Source organism: Morone saxatilis, unplaced genomic scaffold (assembly GCF_004916995.1).
Source record: "Morone saxatilis isolate NCDOM2014 unplaced genomic scaffold, NCSU_SB_2.0 Contig19, whole genome shotgun sequence".
Classification (NCBI taxonomy): Eukaryota; Metazoa; Chordata; class Actinopteri; family Moronidae; genus Morone; species Morone saxatilis.
Genome location: NW_023339751.1, coordinates 6,297,629 through 6,317,402, shown reverse-complemented (window position 1 = coordinate 6,317,402; position 19,774 = coordinate 6,297,629). Strand labels below are relative to the sequence as shown.

The window sequence follows — 19,774 nt, the reverse complement described above, 5'->3', positions numbered from 1 at the left end:
GTCAGGATGGCAGAGCGGAGATGAAAGGCCCACAGCAAAGATCGCTGCTGATTGCCTGTAGAGGATGAATATGCAAATAAAGCAGAAGGTAAATGAAAAACAAAGCGGGGGGTTTTGGCAGCAGCCTTTTACATGTTCCCCTTTATTTGGCATTGGTTAAGAACACTGAAAGTCTATCAATAATGAATTCCAGTCAGAGCAAGGAAGGAGACATGAGGGGAAATCAGTCTCCATTTTCCCCCTGTGAGCCCCTGAGCAGTTTTGGGGCCTATTGTATTTCACACAAGCTTTTCACTGAAGATACACTAAGCTTAAACGACAGATAAACGGAAAATTGAGGGAGATAAAATAATATCCATAACACCTAGCTTACACAGCATCAATCAGCCCGGGTCTCTGTGCTTTGGCATATAGTCCAGAAAGTAGGGCACCAAAGCGTGCCAACTGCGAGCCCTATCTATTGACCACCAAGTAAATTAATTATCTGGTCCAATGTCTGTTATGACGGTCAAAAACTGGGCTCAGGATAGTCTGATATAAAACAAGACCAAGACAAGTGCACATTAACAGTTGTTTTGTTGCCACCAGAGCCAAAAGGCACTTTAACCAGCACTTAGCAAAATCAAGTGGCCTAATATATTTAGCTATCTTTGAAAACGCACACAACAGAGTAGGAAACAACCTGTCTGTTGTCTAAACAGTGAAATTGGCCAGACGGACTGGAGTGCATCCTTGGGAAAGGAGGGCACCCATCCACTTGAACAAAAGATGAACAGGGCAACAGATTTTCGTCGGTCTTGAGATAACAGAAACCCAACACCCTTGTCCTCCAGTGGGGCTCTTTGTACGTCTGAGAGAGGGTCAATCAGCAGCCGCTGACAGACGTGTCTGCAGTAGATTTAGGAGAGGAAGCCACGGTGAGGTCAGGCACAGGCTTCTCTGTTCTGTCCCCTGGAGGGAAGACCTGGATCAAGTCAGGATGTCCAAGACTGACCCTTTCTCACCTCTCACCTCTCACCTGGACTAATATGATAAGATAGTTAAGCTCATTAACAAAGCAGCACAACATTAAGCCTCTGTGGAAACTTCATGACACAATACAACGTTTATTTCATACGGTTTTGCCTCCAAAAAGGAACAGCGTACAGCCAGACAATTTATATTTGTCTAGAAATCCCATTGTGTTTCAAACAAAAGTGAGAGCCACTTTAGCTGAAAAGCAAACAAATCTGAAAAACTCCACTAGCGGTCTAAGTAGTTTTGGCAGATGCTCCAGGCTTAAGTGTCTGTTCAATTAGGCACTCCAGTTAAGATGGCAATCATGGTTTAACCGTGTGCCGATGTGTTAAGGCCGGAGTTGGCACACGTTCTGTCCTGGCAAAATAACTGGGCATGAGATGTCAGCGGTGGTCAGACACTTAGTCATTCTTGTGCAGTGCCCACCATCCTAATGAAGCAATAACAGTTACTAGGAGTAGAGGTTCATATCAGTTCATGAGCAGACAATGGGAGAGAGTACAGAAACAGAAATTGGAGTGTAAATGGGGATATTAAATGAGTTGCGCTGTTTGTGTGTCAGGTTACATGTATGGACGGCATTTTCTTTAAGCGTGTTTAATAATATCACTGTCTGGCTTTTTGATTAACTAAATCCTATAATAGCATTGTGTCTCTAATGCTAGTTTACTAACAAAATGTGCTTTTCTAGCGGTCAATCAATACAGAGCAGCTTCTCTTAACAAACAGAAAACATGATACATTTCAGCTACATATTTTAGTATCCCCAGAGCGAGTGAATAACACCTCTCTAACAAACCTCTTTGTTTACTGAAAATGAATGCAGACCCTCCAGGCGTTTACAACCGAACAGCATAATAGGCTTGAGGTAATTAACAAAAAATAGTATTTAGTGAATGACATGCAAGAGAGGAGTTACACAGACAGCTGCATAGGTCCCACAGATCTAATCGTTGACCCACTGGCAACGACAGGGAGCCGATATTCAACAACAGATGAGCAGAGCTGCTATATTGCAGCTCAGTGCGTGGGGTTGTGGTGTCTGCCTTGTCGTGTAGCCGGAGGGGGAGACACTAGAGATGACGCAGGGCAGGAGAGAGTGTCGGCTGGGTCAGCTCTGCTGTACAACCCTTTGACTAACAGGGTGACTCACAGCTGCTTAGGGCCTGGAAGAGAGCAAACTTACTGTTTGGCTTCGTTTAAACATGAAACCGAAGAGGGGCAAACCAAAAGCAGGAGGGGCAAAGGTTAGAATGGTTCAGGTATGTCAGAGCGACTCACGTGTTGTCCTGTATCAACACACATGCATGCGTATGTACACATACGAGCACGAAGCTTCACACACAGGAACATACACTAGGATTTGACACAACTCTAAATTCTTGTTATGAATTATTATAACATCATCAAATATTCATTACCCGTCAGTGTTTGAAAAAAGCCTGCCTGTGCTCCACACATAGTAAAAGGCACTGTTTTTAGTGGCACTTTAGAATATGATTTTTACACTTGCTTGGATGAAATACTTGGGGTATACAATTGTGAAAACATTTCTCTCTCTTGGTGAAAAGAAACAAAAAACATTTACGCTGTCTAGATAAAAATGAACACCTGAAACAGACATGACAGTGACAAACACAACATCAGTAACGAAGCCCCTTATGCCACAAAAACCTAATTGTGAATTATCCCGACACATCTCAAACAAATTTAAATTTAAACAGAGCCAACAGCCGCCCTATAAACAAACCGCTACCAGTACAACGCTCTGTGTATCTCTCGTCGTCACCAACATGCTCACACATACAGTACATTTCCACAGTTTTCCCCTCTTCCTCCCCTTTTTCTGCCACTGAGCATTGCTTTCCAACCAGTGACTACTCGCTCCTCTCAAGTGCACACATCTGACAAGGATGTGAGTGCATTTCCCCTTTCCTCCACTCCCCCTAGTGTATCCATCCAACACTGCATCTTTCCTATGCATCTCCCAAACACTCAGAGAGGGAGGGAGAGAGAGAGAGAGGGAGGGAGAGAGCGAGAGAGGCCCCTCCTCCAGATGACATCAGTGCTCTACTGAAGCTAGAGGCAAACACAACTTCACATTGAGATCTACCCGTGCACCCATTTCTTTGCACAGCGTACAGATGTGTATGTGTGTGTGGGGACACCAGTAAACATAGCAGTGCTGCTACAGATAAACTCCAAATAGCTCTAGCCTTGTGAGTGAGAGGAGGTTTTTGGATCTGAATTTAAATCCTCATAGCCTGGATTGGATTATTTTTTCCCCCCCGTTGTGAACCCCAATTTAAGAGGATACCTGTTACTTTCCATTTTTTGGTTGATTATAGAGGTAAGTGCGTTTTCTGCTGGTACTGTCCTGTTGGGAATGCATCCTTTTCATCTTTTTGGATCTTCTTTCTGGCAAAAAGGAATTCAGAGTCATGCGGAATCCCCAGGAGTTGCTTGTATCTAATTAGTTTTTCCCCCTCTTTGCTTTATTTTTTAATACTCGGCCCTGGTGAAAAAATATTGGGTTTCTCTCTTAAGTGGTTTTCTCATAGGCGCTTTAAGCGATAGCAATAAAAGAAAATCGTGAGTGCACTTTTCCTTCAAGCAACCAAATTACGCTCTTCCTAGTTTACGCACAGCAAGTCAATTTGCTCAGCTTGGCAGATAAAAAGCCATAAACAGATCATCTATCTCTTCATCTCAAGCCCCCTCTCACGCCTGCAACTTGCTGTCCCGATCCTATGCTGCGTCCCCCCCTTTATTCTGCATGTATCTAGCAGAGACCACAAACACCAAATCTCTGGGGGGGGGGTTTTATCTCGTTTTCTCACTTTGTCTGTAGAAATCAATTTCTTGTTGCGACACGCTGAATTTGCTTCTCGATCACATTCATACTCCGCCTCAGTGCATTGGTTCAGAACATGTGAAAAAGCACTTGAGAGAGCAACAGGGACGTCTAAAATCTTTCCGACCCGTATATCAGCTCTCGGTGTTCCTAAACCGGTGGGAAAATGATCACTGGTGAATACGCAAACTGGATAGGATTAGAGGGCTGTGTGGTTTAGTCTCGGTGTCGCAGCCCGAGAAGACACCCCGGCGTGCAGCTGAAATTGCAGCGCAGATCCCGTGGAGTTGGACATGAAGGGGGCAGCTGGAGAAACTCCGCTAAATGCGTCTCCGGCGTCACTGTCTGGGGGCGACTCGGACCAGCTCCTATTCATATCATACTCCATTGAAATTTACTGCCACTGTAAGCTTGTCTGCAGATAATACGGACGCCCCCCACCTCCCCTCCTCTCCCCTTTCCACCTCCCCTAAAGAAAACATCATAGGTTGTGAGAGCTTTAGGGCGCAGTCATGGAGGACCACAGAAAATGTACAAAAATGAAAAAAATCCACTGAAGTTTCATACGCACCAGTTCGCACATAAGCAGCGGCATTTAACGCATGTGGCATACTGTAAGGTTACATTAACAGTGCCTCAGAATAAACAGCTGACATTTATGTGCAGTTGCAGCTCTTGATGTGACTGTCGTATTAATGAGCCTCCAGAAATAAACGCGGTTTACAGTAAGGTAATACGGCCTGCTCATATGGCCGACTGACAGCAGCACATTGTCTATTCTAATGCCAATCTATGGTGCTAATGAATCAAAGTCCGCTGCTCGTTTCTCTCTTTATACATACAAAGCTCATCTATCACATCAGACCAATGCAATAAAGTGGGCGCCTTCAATTCCCATGCACTGTATTTAAGATGAATGTCTTATTGGTAACACCAGGGCATGGACAGTTGTTAATCCAATTTAACATAGCCTTTTATCTTCATGAGACGATAAGGTCATCCCGCTTAAAACAATAGCTGATATAGATTTATATATAGGCTACAGTCAGATTTAAGTAAACCACTAATAGTGGCCGCAAACTTGACTTCAATTGTCAAGCAGTGTAAATAGTAGCTCTTTGTTGTCCAATGTGTTTGGGAGACAAAGAAATAAATAGCCTGTTAAACGTGGTAGACATGAGGACGGACCCAATTGTCTTCAGTGATGATGGCCTGAGGCTAAAGTCCCCAGTCAATTGCTTTCAGAGGGAATTCACATTGCAGATTAACTAACCAGGTCACTACAGACAGAATCTTCTATTCCCAGAAAGTTACAGCATCAAATATGAATGGCTGCGTTAGGAAAAGACTTTCATAACTACCAAGACATATTTTAGATTCAACACTGTACTCTGAGGAGGCCTAATTCTGTTCTTTTCATTATTTATTTAGCCACTAAACAGTATCTTTTTTAAGCCATCTATTCCAAGTTTTAGGAGACAAATCATTTCACATTAGTTACTACAAGTGAAGGTGTAAACATGGCTGCAGAGCCTAAATATTGCAGGAGAAACATTTGCAAACGATATGACTACTGTAGATGGGCCATCAGGGAGGTTAACAAATCTCTGTATTGTAGGTGTCTGGCCTGTGCTGAGATGGGCTCCTGTGTGCAACTTCACATGAGTATTTGGTGTTTGCTTGTCACATACAGACAGACATACACACACACACACACACACACATACATACACACACGCATTTCATTTTGTAGTGCCTACCACCCCCATGTGGGGAAAAACCACTGCAGCTGCTACAGATCTCTCCTTTCAGGCTGTTACAAAAGAGAGACCCCCGTCTGTCCGAGGCCTCTCTGTGCTCTTAATGGGCCAGCAAAAGTATCATCTGTTCAGCCCATCTAAAGACAGCACCAGGAGGCCACATACCAAATCTGTGAAACTATCAGAGATTTTTGCCCATTTTCTCTTCAGCTGAGACGTGTTCTGTGTCCCTGTGAATTCAGATGTGACCATGAATGTTCCATTGTGTCTCTGCACCACAGTAGGCCGCAGCCCGGTGTCTTTACGTAAAAACTTACCACTATGTAAATCAATTGCAGACACAAGGTTTCACTGCACACAGACACTGACAAAACTTCACCTCAATTAAAAGCAGAAAATCAGGAAACAAAAAAATTAAATACAAGAATATACAGATGGACACTACATTTTGTTTTCATATCAGGTTAGTTTGTCCTTCGCCAAAAGAAGTACTTTAATGCATGATCATGCAACCATAAACAATTCATGTTTTCCCTTTTTATTTGAGGTTTGCTTAAAACCTGCCAAGCAATGTTGAACACAAAACACAGTTTTAAGGACCACAATATCCCAAAAAAATAAATAACCCACAATAATGATATTGTGTGCAATCAATCATAATTCAAAACTTTATTATGAATTAGAATGAATAATCAACAGCAGATACAAACAACATTGATTTCCCAATGGAGAGCTCTACTGTGGTTCTAAATTAATTTCAGGGCTCATGAATAATTTAACAGTCAGCCATTACTACTTCTACAGCTCTTTCTCCCCTAAATGCAGCCTATGTAACACTATTCTGTATTTTACGGAACTAGAAGTCATTATAATCTGCAATACTTTTGACAGGCATGAAATTGTTTCTATTTGAATTTTTCCAAAGCCTTTTTTGTGCAGTGTATGACTAGGGGGCACAAAGTCTTAGGTTCTGTTATTGCAGACTAATGTGCATTTATGCGTGTTGAGCTCACAATGGCTATCAGTGTCCAGCTTTGTGTGAGCCTCCCACACTCTCCACTGAAAGGTAACTAGCTGTATACACACACAATTTTACCAGGATGCTCAATTTAACTTTGCCAGTTCAGATTAAATGAAGCAGAAGCCACTTTGACTGCTAGAGAAATCTCCTGTCGGCCGGCAGAGCTTATTAGAACGATGGAGAAAGACATCCATCACTAAAAATCTTCAACTCAGCCTCCATTGCTCTCAAAATATTTTTGCACACATGAACATAGTGTGTGGGTGCGTTCATTTGCGTGGGTATACATTATTAGTGCAAAATGGACTGTGTAAATTAAATAAAATTGCCAAAAGAAAATGTTTTAATACGTTAACTCCCTCTGGTGAGGCTACAAGGTCCACATGCTTGCCTTGTAGCGAACAATGGAGAGGGGCCACTCTCCTGAAATCCGATGAGCGTGGAAAAAGAGAAGGAGAAAAAATACAGCCAAGCATCTAGGCCCGACTATGCTCCTCGTAAAATAAGCAAGATGTGCACGGTTCAAAGGAGACGTCCGATAAATCACTCACAATATAATATCACACTGGGGCCTAGGATACATTATGCTACAGTATGTTTTTGTTTTGTCTGACTATATTTACACCAGTTTTCATAAATGAATGACCATGTCCTTTCCACTTCTACTGGACACTGAATTAGATTCTGTTATCTCAGCAGGTAACAGAGTCATAGTGGCCAAAGACAGGGAAACTTACTTTACCACATCATACATGGGGCTATTTATGCAGAGAATCGTGCTGTCTCACAACCAAAAAAAGCCTATTATTCCAAGTGCAGATAGGTCTTACCGGGTTCCCTTGATAAGACAGAAATTCAGAGACTATTACTTTCTTTTATGTAATGCTAAGAATTCAAGGATTCAAATCAAGACTACATACTTGACAATATTCAGAGGATGGAGAACTTTACAAAATGAGGTGAAAAGGCCCATTTAAAATTGAAATAGCTTGACTAAGTGCTGCATTAAAAGTTCATTCCAACAGACAGACAGCACATATCCCTCTATCATCCCGCCATTTTATAAAACCCCATTACTGAATTTCATCTTTTTTTCCCTTGTCAGACTCTTTTATTCCAGAAGTTAGTAGAGGTCACATCTGCTGCTTTTTCCCCAGACTCTAATCTACTACTAATGTAATACTGGACGGAGGGGCCGTGTTTAGATGAACAGAAGGAAGGGGGGCGTTATTATTAGACGGCATCTCAGGAGTTGTAATCGAGTTACAAGCCTCTCAATTCCCTAATCTTCTCCTTGTCATGGGCTACAACTGTTAAATGGCTGGGCCCCTTGTTCCTAATTTACCTTTACATGTTTTACAGCAAACAGGGGCTGCCAGTAGGTCACATGTATGGTTACATATAAGGACACAAAGCTATTGTGCTGCAAGAGGAAACAAAACATTTTCTTTGGAAAAGGAAATTCTATTTTTACAAACAGAAACAGCATTCATAGAATGTGAAGAGAGGATGGGGTGGGGGTAAGGGGTCACAGAGAGGAGCTGAGAGTGACAGGGATGGATGCAGCAGCCACCCTCTACCCCATACGAAATTCAAATTGGCCTAATTTGTCATGAGTGCTTTTTTAACAATGCGAGTAATTCAGCACTTACTGGATCCGTTTTTGCTCTCATGTGTGGAATCTGGACTAGCCTTGTTTTAAAACTAGCACTAGCAAGACTGCATTTTTATTTTGAATCGCAGGACTAGGTATCTTGTAAAACACCAAGAGCTGAACTAAGCAGTGAACTGGACTGAGAAGGGCATAGGGACTCCACCCTCAGCCATTGTGTTTGGGTCTTGTTCAGTGTTGTCTTTCGTATGCATAGACATTCTTTCTTGTATCACCATAGAAAAGAAATGTGGTCCGTTAGAGTAACGGGCTGTAAAGGTCATCAGACTAAATCAGGCTATAAGAAAGGGCATTGCTAAATAAGAATTCACAATGTAAGGGCGGTCAGAGTTTATTATCAAACACATTCCTAAACATAATTAGTCTTTTGATGTCTTTTAACAATCTTGAAAGATTATTTTCTCATTGCCATAAAACATTATTTTGTAATGACTTAATGTGGGCACTAAATATGTTTGTCTCTGGTTATTTTTCAGAACACCATCCCAGGTGTGAGGACGGGCACAGTATGAGTCAAGCTGCAGATGCGTGAGGGAGACTGTGCCCTGAAGGATAAGCACCGTGCCCTGCTTTGCTCCCTAGAAGAAAGGAGAACATTGGTTATCGGTTTCAGGAAAAAGGACCAGAGCCCTGGATTAATGTGTATACAGGCTCAACAAGGGAGCAGAGGATTCTGGGTTACCTGAAGACCCGGAGTACACAAGTGAATAGGCCTGGATTGAGCCTGTGGCACAGGGGATTGGCATGGCTCAGACCAGCTTTGTGTCAACTCATCATGCCTGTCGGGCCTGACTGCAGAAACGAGCCTTTGCTAAAGCTCACCCCATCCTTCACACGGATCACTATACAACACCCAAAAAATCTAATTTGCAGTTATGGCTGTTGAGCTCGACAATTTCAACACCCATTAGGATTTTTAATATTACCTGAGAGCACATGCTTTGTCAGTGAGAGCGGATGCTTTTTCTACAGGCTTATCTGCCATGGTAAAGGCATTGAAAGCATGAGCCTCTGACAACACAGAGGAGGTCATCGTCCAAACAAGGATCAGCTCAGCAAACACTGACCAGGTCAGGATATCACCAGAAACCCCTCGGACAAACTTTTCCTTTCAGAAAGGATAAGAGCAAATTCAAGAAGAAATCTTGATTGGATTTTTGGTCGCTGGAAAGGATTTACCACGTCGTATTAATCAGGTATGACAAATACGGATGGCTTTGCTTCTTTCCACTTCACTGACCAGACCACAATTTCTAATGAGACATGCAGGAAGAGAGGTCATGGCAGGAATGCATAATTAAAGCAATAAATCAGTATTAGCCTAATTAACTACACATTGATAGTGAAAAAAGAGACAGACAACCAGTTGGCACCTACTGTTTTACACCACTGTTTTGTTCATTTTAAGGTAATCTGCCGTACGTTTATAAATGTCTTTTTTTTTTAAAATTAAGATTAAAGATTAAAATTCAAAAAGGCTAGCATACCACTATTACAGCAAAGATAATTAATATGGTGCTGTGCAAGGATAAGTGAAGCTCACAATTTCATTTGGAACCTCTGAAAACTGTCTCAAAAACATGTCCTGATCTTAATGTGCTTGAGATATTTATCAAATGTCTTTTCTGTGAGGAGAAATATTTCTTCACTACCTTGTTAGAGGACAGTTAAACCCTAGAATTTGAATAGTGAAAGGCATGGGTAATGATCTAACAAGACTTAAGAGTATGTCGGTTCCACAACAGTTCATCAACAAAGCCTGACTTTGTTCACCCTCGTGGTCTGTAGCGATGAAAGGCAGCCTTGAGATACAGAAACGTGTAAAACAACTAGGGAATGCTATTACATTTCACAAGTCAAGGCCAAAAAGGCAAAGCACAGAGTTTCAATTCACAGAGCTGTTGGAACATTTCCTAACAAAAAGCCATTCTATTTCTACTGCAGGTTACTTTTTAAACTTTTAATCCTAAGAAGTCTAAAGATGAAGCAAAGCAAGCTCTGTGTATTGTACAAAAAAAAGTTTAACTTTATTTTCACTGTCTGGCAATTCTAATGATCAATTCATATCAATTTAATAGCAGGAATTCAAACTGATTCTTTCAGCAGTTGTTTAATCTAGAAAGTGCTGCAGGCAGCATTTCAAACACCCAGCAATTATGAGAACAGGAATTTGGCTCTCCTTTAAAGGCCTTGTGCATTAAATGTACCCTTGTGTCTTCTCCCCAGGGGCTCTTGAGTGATTAGACTGCCAGGCAACACAGCTCCAAGATGGTGCGTCAATGCAAGGCCTTTATCCTCTTCCTCATCAGGGTCGGGCTGCTGCTGGGTCTTGCTAACCCCCTGGTGACCTCCGCCTCATGTCCCTCAGCCTGCCGCTGTGATGGGACCTTCATCTACTGTAATGACCGTGGCCTGACTTCCATCCCTACTGGTCTACCCCAGGATGCTACAGTGCTCTTTCTGCAAAACAATCGCATCAAGAGTTCAGGCATTCCTGCAGAACTGAGCCGGCTCATAAACGTGGAGAAGATCTACCTTTACTGCAACAATCTGGATGAGTTCCCCACTAACCTTCCTCTTGGGCTAAAAGAGCTCCACCTTCAGGAGAACAACATTCGGATGATTACCCATTCCTCTTTAGCCCAAATTCCCTACATTGAAGAACTGCACCTGGATGATAACTCTGTATCAGCAGTCAGCATAGAGGAGGGGGCCTTCAGGGACAGTAATCACCTCAGACTGCTTTTTCTCTCCAGAAACCACCTAAGTACCATCCCTTCAGGCCTACCCATGAGCATTGAGGAGCTGCGCTTTGATGACAACCGAATCTCCTCCATCTCAGAGCAGTCGCTGCAAGATCTCATCAACCTGAAGCGACTAATCCTGGATGGTAACCTGCTCAACAACCGTGGGATTGGGGAGATGGCTTTCATCAACCTGATCAACCTGACTGAGCTCTCTCTAGTGAGAAACTCCTTGACATCGCCGCCAGCCAACTTGCCAGGCACCAGTTTGGAGAAGCTGCAGCTACAAGATAATCACATTAATCGGGTCCCACCTGGGGCTTTTGCCTTCCTTAGACAGCTGTATCGTCTGGACCTGTCTGGCAACAACCTGAGCAGCTTACCCCAGGGTGTATTTGAAGATCTGGACAACCTCACACAGCTCCTGCTACGCAACAACCCGTGGCAATGCACTTGCAGGATGAAATGGGTGCGTGACTGGCTGCGGTCATTGCCGTCTAAGGTGAATGTACGTGGGTTCATGTGCCAGGGTCCTGATAAGGTCAAAGGCATGGCAATTAAAGACCTAACTACGGACATGTTCGACTGCACAGATTCAGAACTCATCCCAACGTATGAGACAAGCACAGTCTCCAACACTTTACGCCCCTCACAACCCCAGTGGCCCTTGTTTGTGACTAAAAGGCCTGTAGTTAAAGGGCCTGACATCGGTAAGAATTACCATAGTACTACCACCTCTTCAGGCAGAAAGATCATCACCATCAGTGTGAAGTCAAGTAGTGCAGATACAATACACATATCATGGAGGGTGTCACAGCCCATGACTGCCCTACGGCTCAGCTGGCTAAAGCTGGGACACAGCTCTGCCTTTGGCTCCATAACTGAGACCATTGTGCAGGGAGAGAGGAAGGAGTACCTGCTCACTGCACTGGAGCCAGAGTCGTCCTATAGGATATGCATGGTTCCCATGGAGACCAGCAACATTTACCTGTCAGACGAGACCCCCGTTTGCATAGAGACAGAGACTGGTTCTCACAAATCATACAACCCGACCACAACTTTAAACAGAGAGCAGGAAAAAGAGCCTTACAAAAATTCCAGTCTGCCTTTGGCTGCTATCATTGGAGGGGCTGTGGCTCTTTTGGCAATAATCATGTTGGCACTGGTGTGTTGGTATGTCCACAGGAATGGTTCACTTTTTTCCAGAAACTGCACCTACAACAAAGGCCGTCGGAGAAAGGATGACTATGCTGAGGCTGGCACTAAGAAAGACAACTCCATCCTAGAAATACGAGAGACATCATTTCAAATGATACCTATAAATCACCTGCCTGTGTCCAAGGAGGAATTTGTGATACACACGATTTTCCCACCTAATGGCCTGAGTTTATACAAAAGCCCACACAGCGAGAACAGTATTAACAACAGGAGCTACAGAGACAGTGGAATACCAGATTCAGACCATTCCCATTCATGATATTGCGCATGGCCATTCATGATGAGTGCGCGACTTAAACAGAGTGGCAAGACTTTTACAAAACACTGGATCTATAAGACTAAGGAAGCAATGTTCTGTACATTTGCCATATAATTTATATTTAAGGACATTTTATGAAGACGGAGAACGTTCCAGTTGCAGGCCGTCACTGAACCATCAGTGGGTATTGTAACTAACTGCAATTCTATATTTTAGGGATTTGTAGTAATTTGTACTGTATTTCCTTTGCTTAAGGTTATCGACCAACTAAAAGAAACTCTGTGTTCTACTGAGATATGATGACTTGTCAACTGTGAAAGTGGGTTTTCATTGCTGTGTTGAACAATCAGACCTTAGAAAACCTTGTAGTATAAGCACAGGTCATTCTTTTAACTTTGTGGCTGTCTGAAAAACAAAAAGGCAAAAAAATGACATGAAGTTAACTAAGGCACAGCTGATCAACTAATTCAAAAAGCAGGCATGTTGCCCTCCTCACGAATGAGCAGTCGGTAGCTGTCTCTACATACTACGGACCAAGAGTCTTGCTCTAGTATTCACCTGGTATGGAGTACAAATAACTAAAGATGAGGTGCCATGCTTTATTTCTCTGCTTTGTTCAGTGTGTTATTTTTTTCTGTTTGCAAGAAGAAACGCAGCAAAGCAACCCAAGCAGGGTTCCAGTGTTTCTGATAGGATTGTAGGCCACAGCACAGGGCAGATAAAGCACACCGACCTTAAGGAGCTTTCTGCTCCTCAAAACAAGTAGACTGGACAGGCTGACACAGAGGACCCCCCACTATCTCTATTTGTACAAGCCAACAATGGCCGAACGACAATGGCGGCATTCTTTAGTACCATGTACCATACGTCATTCTAGTCACCAGGCCAAAAAGACAAAACATGTTGACTTTCATTAGAATTACCACAGTGGCAGCAACTCCTTGTTATGAGTATTATTTTGTATTATTTTCCAAATGAACACACTTTTATGTTTCCACAATTTGAAGTTAACTGTTCTTAACAATTGAAAACCAAAGTGCATTGTATGCCCTTTGGCCAGTCTTGTATGTGCCTTGATCCAATGCTTATTGTATTTAGCTTTTTAAGAAACCAGTGACTTTTTTTCATACACAATTGAATATGAAAAATATTGGTCATATTACAGAATAAAAGTGGACAAAAATAACGTTGCGCTTCCTTACCTTGGAATATAACAAACCCCATTCATAATAATACTTTTTTATGGTTCTGTTCAATTACAATTATCCCATGCTATGCTATGCTATGCTTTTCTGTGCTCAATTACTTTTTTTCTAATGAACAGAATTTTATCTTTGTACAAATGTGAACTACCCTGGAGTTCAAAAGAAGTCTACTGGGGGACCTGTTTTATTCATTCATATCTCAAATTACTGTCTAGCTACACAATCTAAAAATGGTTGGTTGAACCTACTGCATTTTTATCCTTTTATCTGAACTCATAGCCTTAAAACCACATCTCCCCTTCCAAGACATAGTGAACTCTTTAACAATAACTCAGATACTGTTCTTGAAACCCAGTTTTCCACTCCATGGGCAGTCTGCAGAGCAACATCTGCTTGAGGCTGCTGCTGTTCTTTCGTGCGGTGAAGCCATGTGTGACTTATCCGATTGGCCAGAGAGAGAAATGTCACAGTAGAGTAGAAATAGGGCTGTGGAGAGATTGGACTCTAGGGTTTGATGAACCTCCCAGGCACTAGGGCAACAGAAAACTAATGACAAGCCACCATATGGAGGGGTGGTACAAGCAGACCCTGATGGGGATGCCCGTCCCTGCAGAGGAAAGAGTATATATACACTGCTCCAGGCTCCAGGCAGCACACTTAATGACATGGTTGCAGCTCACCCGGGCAAGGGCCCAATGAAAAGGTGCACATGCAAAAACAGTAAAAAAGCCTATTATCCCATTTTACAAATGCATCTAACAGACCATCTTGTGAAAGCTAACAAAGATAATGCATTTCAGATTATGCTTACTAGACTCAAGCATTGACCATACTCTTACACAAAATCTCAAGTATTCAGTATGAATCACAAAAAATATTGTATACCCACATTCACACACCCACAAGCTCTTAACACAGTGAACGCTTTAATTACAGTAAGGGGAGCCGCTAAAAGCTGCACAAGCTATCCAAACCTTAAGTATACACTCACCCTGCCCTTTACACTAAATATATACCACATTAACTTGGAATTAAAGTAAACAGACTATCTACTTTTAGAATGCTGAATAGTAATAGTTTCCATATGAATGCTGTTCTTTGACTGTCAGCCTTAGTCATATCTTATTTAAGTAAAGAAAAAAGAAAACTACATGATAAAACCTCAGAATGTTGCTAATTTTTCTTTATTATGCTGAAGTGAATAAAGCATCCTCAGAGATAACATTTATCACACTTTTTATGGTTGCCTTTTACAGAAACACAAAAGAAACACTATAATGTGCTATGATCTGTTTTTAGGTAATTTAAACAAAAAGCTGTTCAGTTCTCTCATTGCTATTATCGGCCTTGCTAAAAAATGTGTAAGTAGAGATCTCAGCTGGCTTCACAGCTGGCTTCACAGCATCAGCTTCTTGTTGACGAATGAGGTGGCTCTAAAAATGTTGAGAAATGTAAAAGTGCTCTATTGCTTGAGCTGAGCATCCCTATTTCTAGTAATTTCAAGAACCTCTTCAAATGTTTAAGCGTTATTTTTTGTACCAGAAAGACTCCAAACGTAGTGTACTGATGAGATCACTGCAATTTATTTGGCTAGAACAGCAGTCTTGTGTTATTGATTAGCTTTTGGGATTAAATAAATTACTCACATAGGTTTGTAATGACTGAAGTATGCTGACCACTTGAAGAATGAGCAAACCACTCTCTAACATTTGTACTCACCTGTGTGATAAATTACAGTTTACCCAAATGGTGAAAGGAGCACGCTATTGTTGCATCTTTCACTAAAAATAATACATTAACTAGAGCAGCTTTGTGCATTTTGGCTGGCCCAAGTATTAGGCAAAATTGATGAACCAGACTCCTGACGACCCAGTGTGACCTCACTTATCACTTGTGACCCTTGACCCATCTGTCCCTTTAAGCTATTCCTTAATCACTCTCATGTTTTCACTGAGGTCAGACAAGTCTTTAAACAACACAAGATGCAACATGCATTTGTCTCCTGTGTGACACACACAGAACCTAATTATGTTTGTCTTTTATGTAACCCAGAGAATATAACTAATGGGGGCAGCTGCACTGTCTGCCCCTGGCTGCTGTTATTCCTATTGTAATCTACGGGTGAGGCAGCCGGTCACATTTGCATTCCTATAGATGCTCGTATCAAAGTGCTCTGGATGACCTCACCGTTGCCAATTGCTAGACATGGTTCTTCTCCGTCAGCACCATTAGTAGCATCAAAAAAAAAAACACAGGCCATGTGACCCTATGACTGATTAGAGGTCAGTGAGGTAAAGTCGCACTCAGTTCAAGGATCTCATGAGATGAAAAATGGGATGCATATCAGTGCCCGCAAAACATAGCTAGTCATCAGGGACTCTGATAGGCAACCTGTCCACTATAAGGATGCTCTGCTCAGGAGATTCTGGTATTCACTACAGGGTATTCCTAGCAGGAACACTACAAATTATGGGGGGAAACACTATGAAGAAAAGGTCAGATGTTTAGCTAATAGCTTAATTGCACTACAAACCATACAAAGGCTCACAGGATAAGGTTAAGCCAAGTCTATACAGAGAGGACCAATTTGAGGGCTTTTTTTATTTGTGGTTTTTAAGAGAGATGGTTTATCAACATGATTAGGCACGCTAAGCTAGGGCGCCCTAATAAACTGCACCAGTCGAGAGAAACTGCTTGGATTTGACACAAGGGTAACAAGAGCCAAAAATCAAGAGCCATGTCTCAGTGCTGAATGGAATTATTAAAGTTAAATAGTTTGGTCACATACTAATGGTCATAATGTACGGTCTAAGGGGATATATATTGAACTTGATGTTCTAAAAATATTTTAACACAGAATAAAAGCCCCTTGTTTTGAAACTCTTGTAAAAAATTGGGCTTCATTAACACATACGCTAGTATGCCAAAAACAACCCCACATTCAAAACAAAAATAAAAAAGGAGCGCTTGCTGTTCCCTTTCCATCACATCCTGTTGCACACAGCTTGCACATCAAACAGACCCATGATTTAATGGCCTCTAAATGCTAAGCGGAGTGGTGATGAGGGTGGAAGCCAAACCAAGGCTCAGGGCCTCCCACAAAGTCTGCACTTTTGCCAATCTGTAAAATTTGCATACCCTGTGTGTGTGTGTATGTGAGTGTGTGTGGATTTATGTTTATGAGGTATGAAAAAGAAACTGTGAGAGTTGATGATCTGATGTGAAGTACTTGCTAGCTTTACATGTATCCTCTGCCTCTGTGTGTAGTGTGCATTCACATACATCTCAATCTCTTTGGCTCTTTACATTTACCATTTACATGTTATTCATGCAAACATGTGTCTATGATGTAATTTGCAAATTGAGGAGTGATCCTCAAAGACATCTCAGCAAACATGAGTTTGTCATCTGTTTGACTTTGCAGTGAACAAAAGGAGGTAAAAACTGATGACCTTAGTCTTAAACAAAAGGGACAGGATGTTTTTGATTTTCTAGCCATCTTCATTACCCACTCATGATTGCATTTTATAATAGAGGCTCATGCGTGTGCTTTGCCTATTTATTTGTGATTATTAAGGGTTACAGCAGTTATGATTACTTGTGCTTTAATATGATCCAATGCACATTGTTCACACATCTAACGAACACAAACAGAATATCATACTGATTGATATGCATGCAAGCAGAAAAACCTAAAGCCATCACCTCCCTTCCTCACAGTTGTCCCAAGACTGTCACGTGACTTTGTCACCCTCGGTCACAAGCACAGTCTGTTCTCGCTGTATAAGAGTGGAGGGATGAAAACAGTGTGTCCGGTGAGAGACATGTCAGTGTGAGTGATGTGCTCCTGTGTGGGGGTGTTGTCCCCTCCACTCTGTCTCTGACCAGCTCCCCCCATCCTCCAGGCCAAGACCCTCTCCATCTCTTCACATTACTCAGTGACCTGAAACCACGGGGCCAAAAAACCTAACCAGCTCCTCCGTCTTCTTAATGAATCCAATTTTTTGCCTGAGAGCACAAGGCGTGCACATACATCCATCGCAACTCTAAATTATCTGACATTAATACAAATTAACAAGAGCCACCGCCATCAAGACTCTGCCACCCCACAATGGCAGACAATGACACCGTATCTATATCACTGTATGAAGACAGTAACTTATTCTACAGCCTAAAATACAGAGTCAATAATCTCATTTAAAACAGGCTATAACCAAAACAAAAGCAGAGGGGATGATTGGTGTCGGTGCCATTACACTATGAATTATACACAATATGTTATGAAAATATCCATATAATTGACTCTACTCTATAGCAGCCATTAATTCCTGTCCTCCATTAAGTGGTTTAAATGATCTTGTAAGAGGCCATACATCTCCTGATGCCCTTTATGAGATCAACACCACGTTCCCTTTAGAACTTAATCGACCCTCAGTCCCATTTGTCCACAAAGTCTGATGCAGGGGAATAATTATTTCATTCCTAAAGGTTCAGAGGGGTCCAACTTGTCCATTACCCCCAGTAGATCTGCAACTCTGCAGTGGGAGGCCAAAGCTCCGCTTCGATCCATTCTCCTCTCTCATTTATGTTAAGCCAGCTTTAAATGTCAGTACAGTATTTGCATGCCAATGTGGCTCTGTCTGCAGCTCATTATTTTCAGATGTTGACAGCCTAATCGCATGCAAGTTTAGCCCACTTTGCTAACCTAATGCTTGCTACAGCCAAGTCATACTGAATAGAAAGCCAAGCCAATCTGCAGTGTTCGTCTGCAGCTGCCTTATTCACTTTGGCTTTCAGGGGGAAAACACTAAAAACGCAGCGACCTCGCAAAATCAGCTCATCGGGAATGACAGGAAACATTCAATGCTAACCATTAAACAGCATAGACTTCACCAAGTCTACTAAATAACATTGATGTAACTAAAAATGGTTAATAGAAATGATATCAATGACATGCTCAGGCCTCCCCTGCCTATACACCTGACTTTGTTCTCACAAGATGTTTTGAGAAGCAGGGCAGAACTTTACCTCAGCAGGTCTGATATTACCCTTTTGACAGTCTGACCTTCAGGCGAGAGCTCAGTCCATCTCTCCAGAGAAGTCTCTCATGCCCCTCATTCACTCAGACAGCAGCTCCTCCACACCTCAGCTGGGGCTAACACATTTGCTCAAGGGTAGCAATGTTTTGGTACTTCTCCAAGAGGTGCAGAATTCAGCAGTGTCAGCACCTTTTAGGATTGTAAATACAACCTGTCACCATTCATCAGGGCACTAGAAGGAGAACGCAGACACTTCAAGGCCTCATTATTTCGCCGTCCTCAAGCACCTCGACATAAGATCACTGCAGTGCAGCAAAGGGGTAACATCCCTGACCCAGTGTAGGCCAACCACCACAAAGGGTTATTAACATTTCATGTGGACTTGGTGTACTCGCATAGTTTCAGTCACAGTTACCAAACTCTTGGAGACAGAGTTGGTGGAGCTGACATTGGAGGGTTGAAACACGTGAACGCAGTTAGTGGGCTGTCTCCCGCTTTCAGAAGTGTGGAAGTGACAGCAGTGTCATCCTGTAACTATACAAGTTATTCACACAGCACTGTAGCGCTGCAGCACAATCCAAACACACACAGTCAAACACACAGAAAAAAGTTAAGAGAAAAAAAGTTTGGGGGAGAAGCCACCAATGGGCAGGGCAGGGTGGTGGGATGTGGGATTAATTAAAAGCTGCTGTCACTGTGGTGTGCTGGTGACACGCCGCCGCACGATTACTGAGATCTCTGTGTGAGAGGAATCTGCTCCCACAACTCATTTCCTCCCCATTGAGGGGGGAGCAAAATGGGGCCGTCTGTTGTACAAAATACCAAGAATGAGAGAATCATTTTTCATTTAAAGGAATTTGAGAATCCAAAAGGAAGGAAAGGGCAAGGGGTGGGAGAAGAAGGATGAGGAGAAATTCTTTTGTTTTTGAATAAAAGTCTGCTGAATCCATTTTGAATCGAGTGATACACTGGGTTGGAGGGAGGG

The 19,774-nt window shown here is 42.4% G+C and overlaps 2 protein-coding genes across 3 annotated transcripts in view; one reads left to right on the top strand and one right to left on the bottom strand.

The window, feature by feature from the left end:
• macrod2 (mono-ADP ribosylhydrolase 2) overlaps window positions 1-19,774 on the bottom strand; it is a 392,696-nt gene that overhangs the window by 305,519 nt on the left and 67,403 nt on the right. The gene's annotated exons all lie outside the window — the stretch shown is intronic.
• On the top strand, window positions 3,126-13,744 carry flrt3 (fibronectin leucine rich transmembrane 3). The gene is made up of 3 exons (XM_035663176.1): window positions 3,126-3,367; window positions 8,801-9,520; window positions 10,551-13,744. Exon 3 carries the CDS (start codon window positions 10,593-10,595, stop codon window positions 12,543-12,545), a length of 1,953 nt encoding a protein of 650 aa, XP_035519069.1. The 5' UTR covers window positions 3,126-3,367; window positions 8,801-9,520; window positions 10,551-10,592; the 3' UTR covers window positions 12,546-13,744.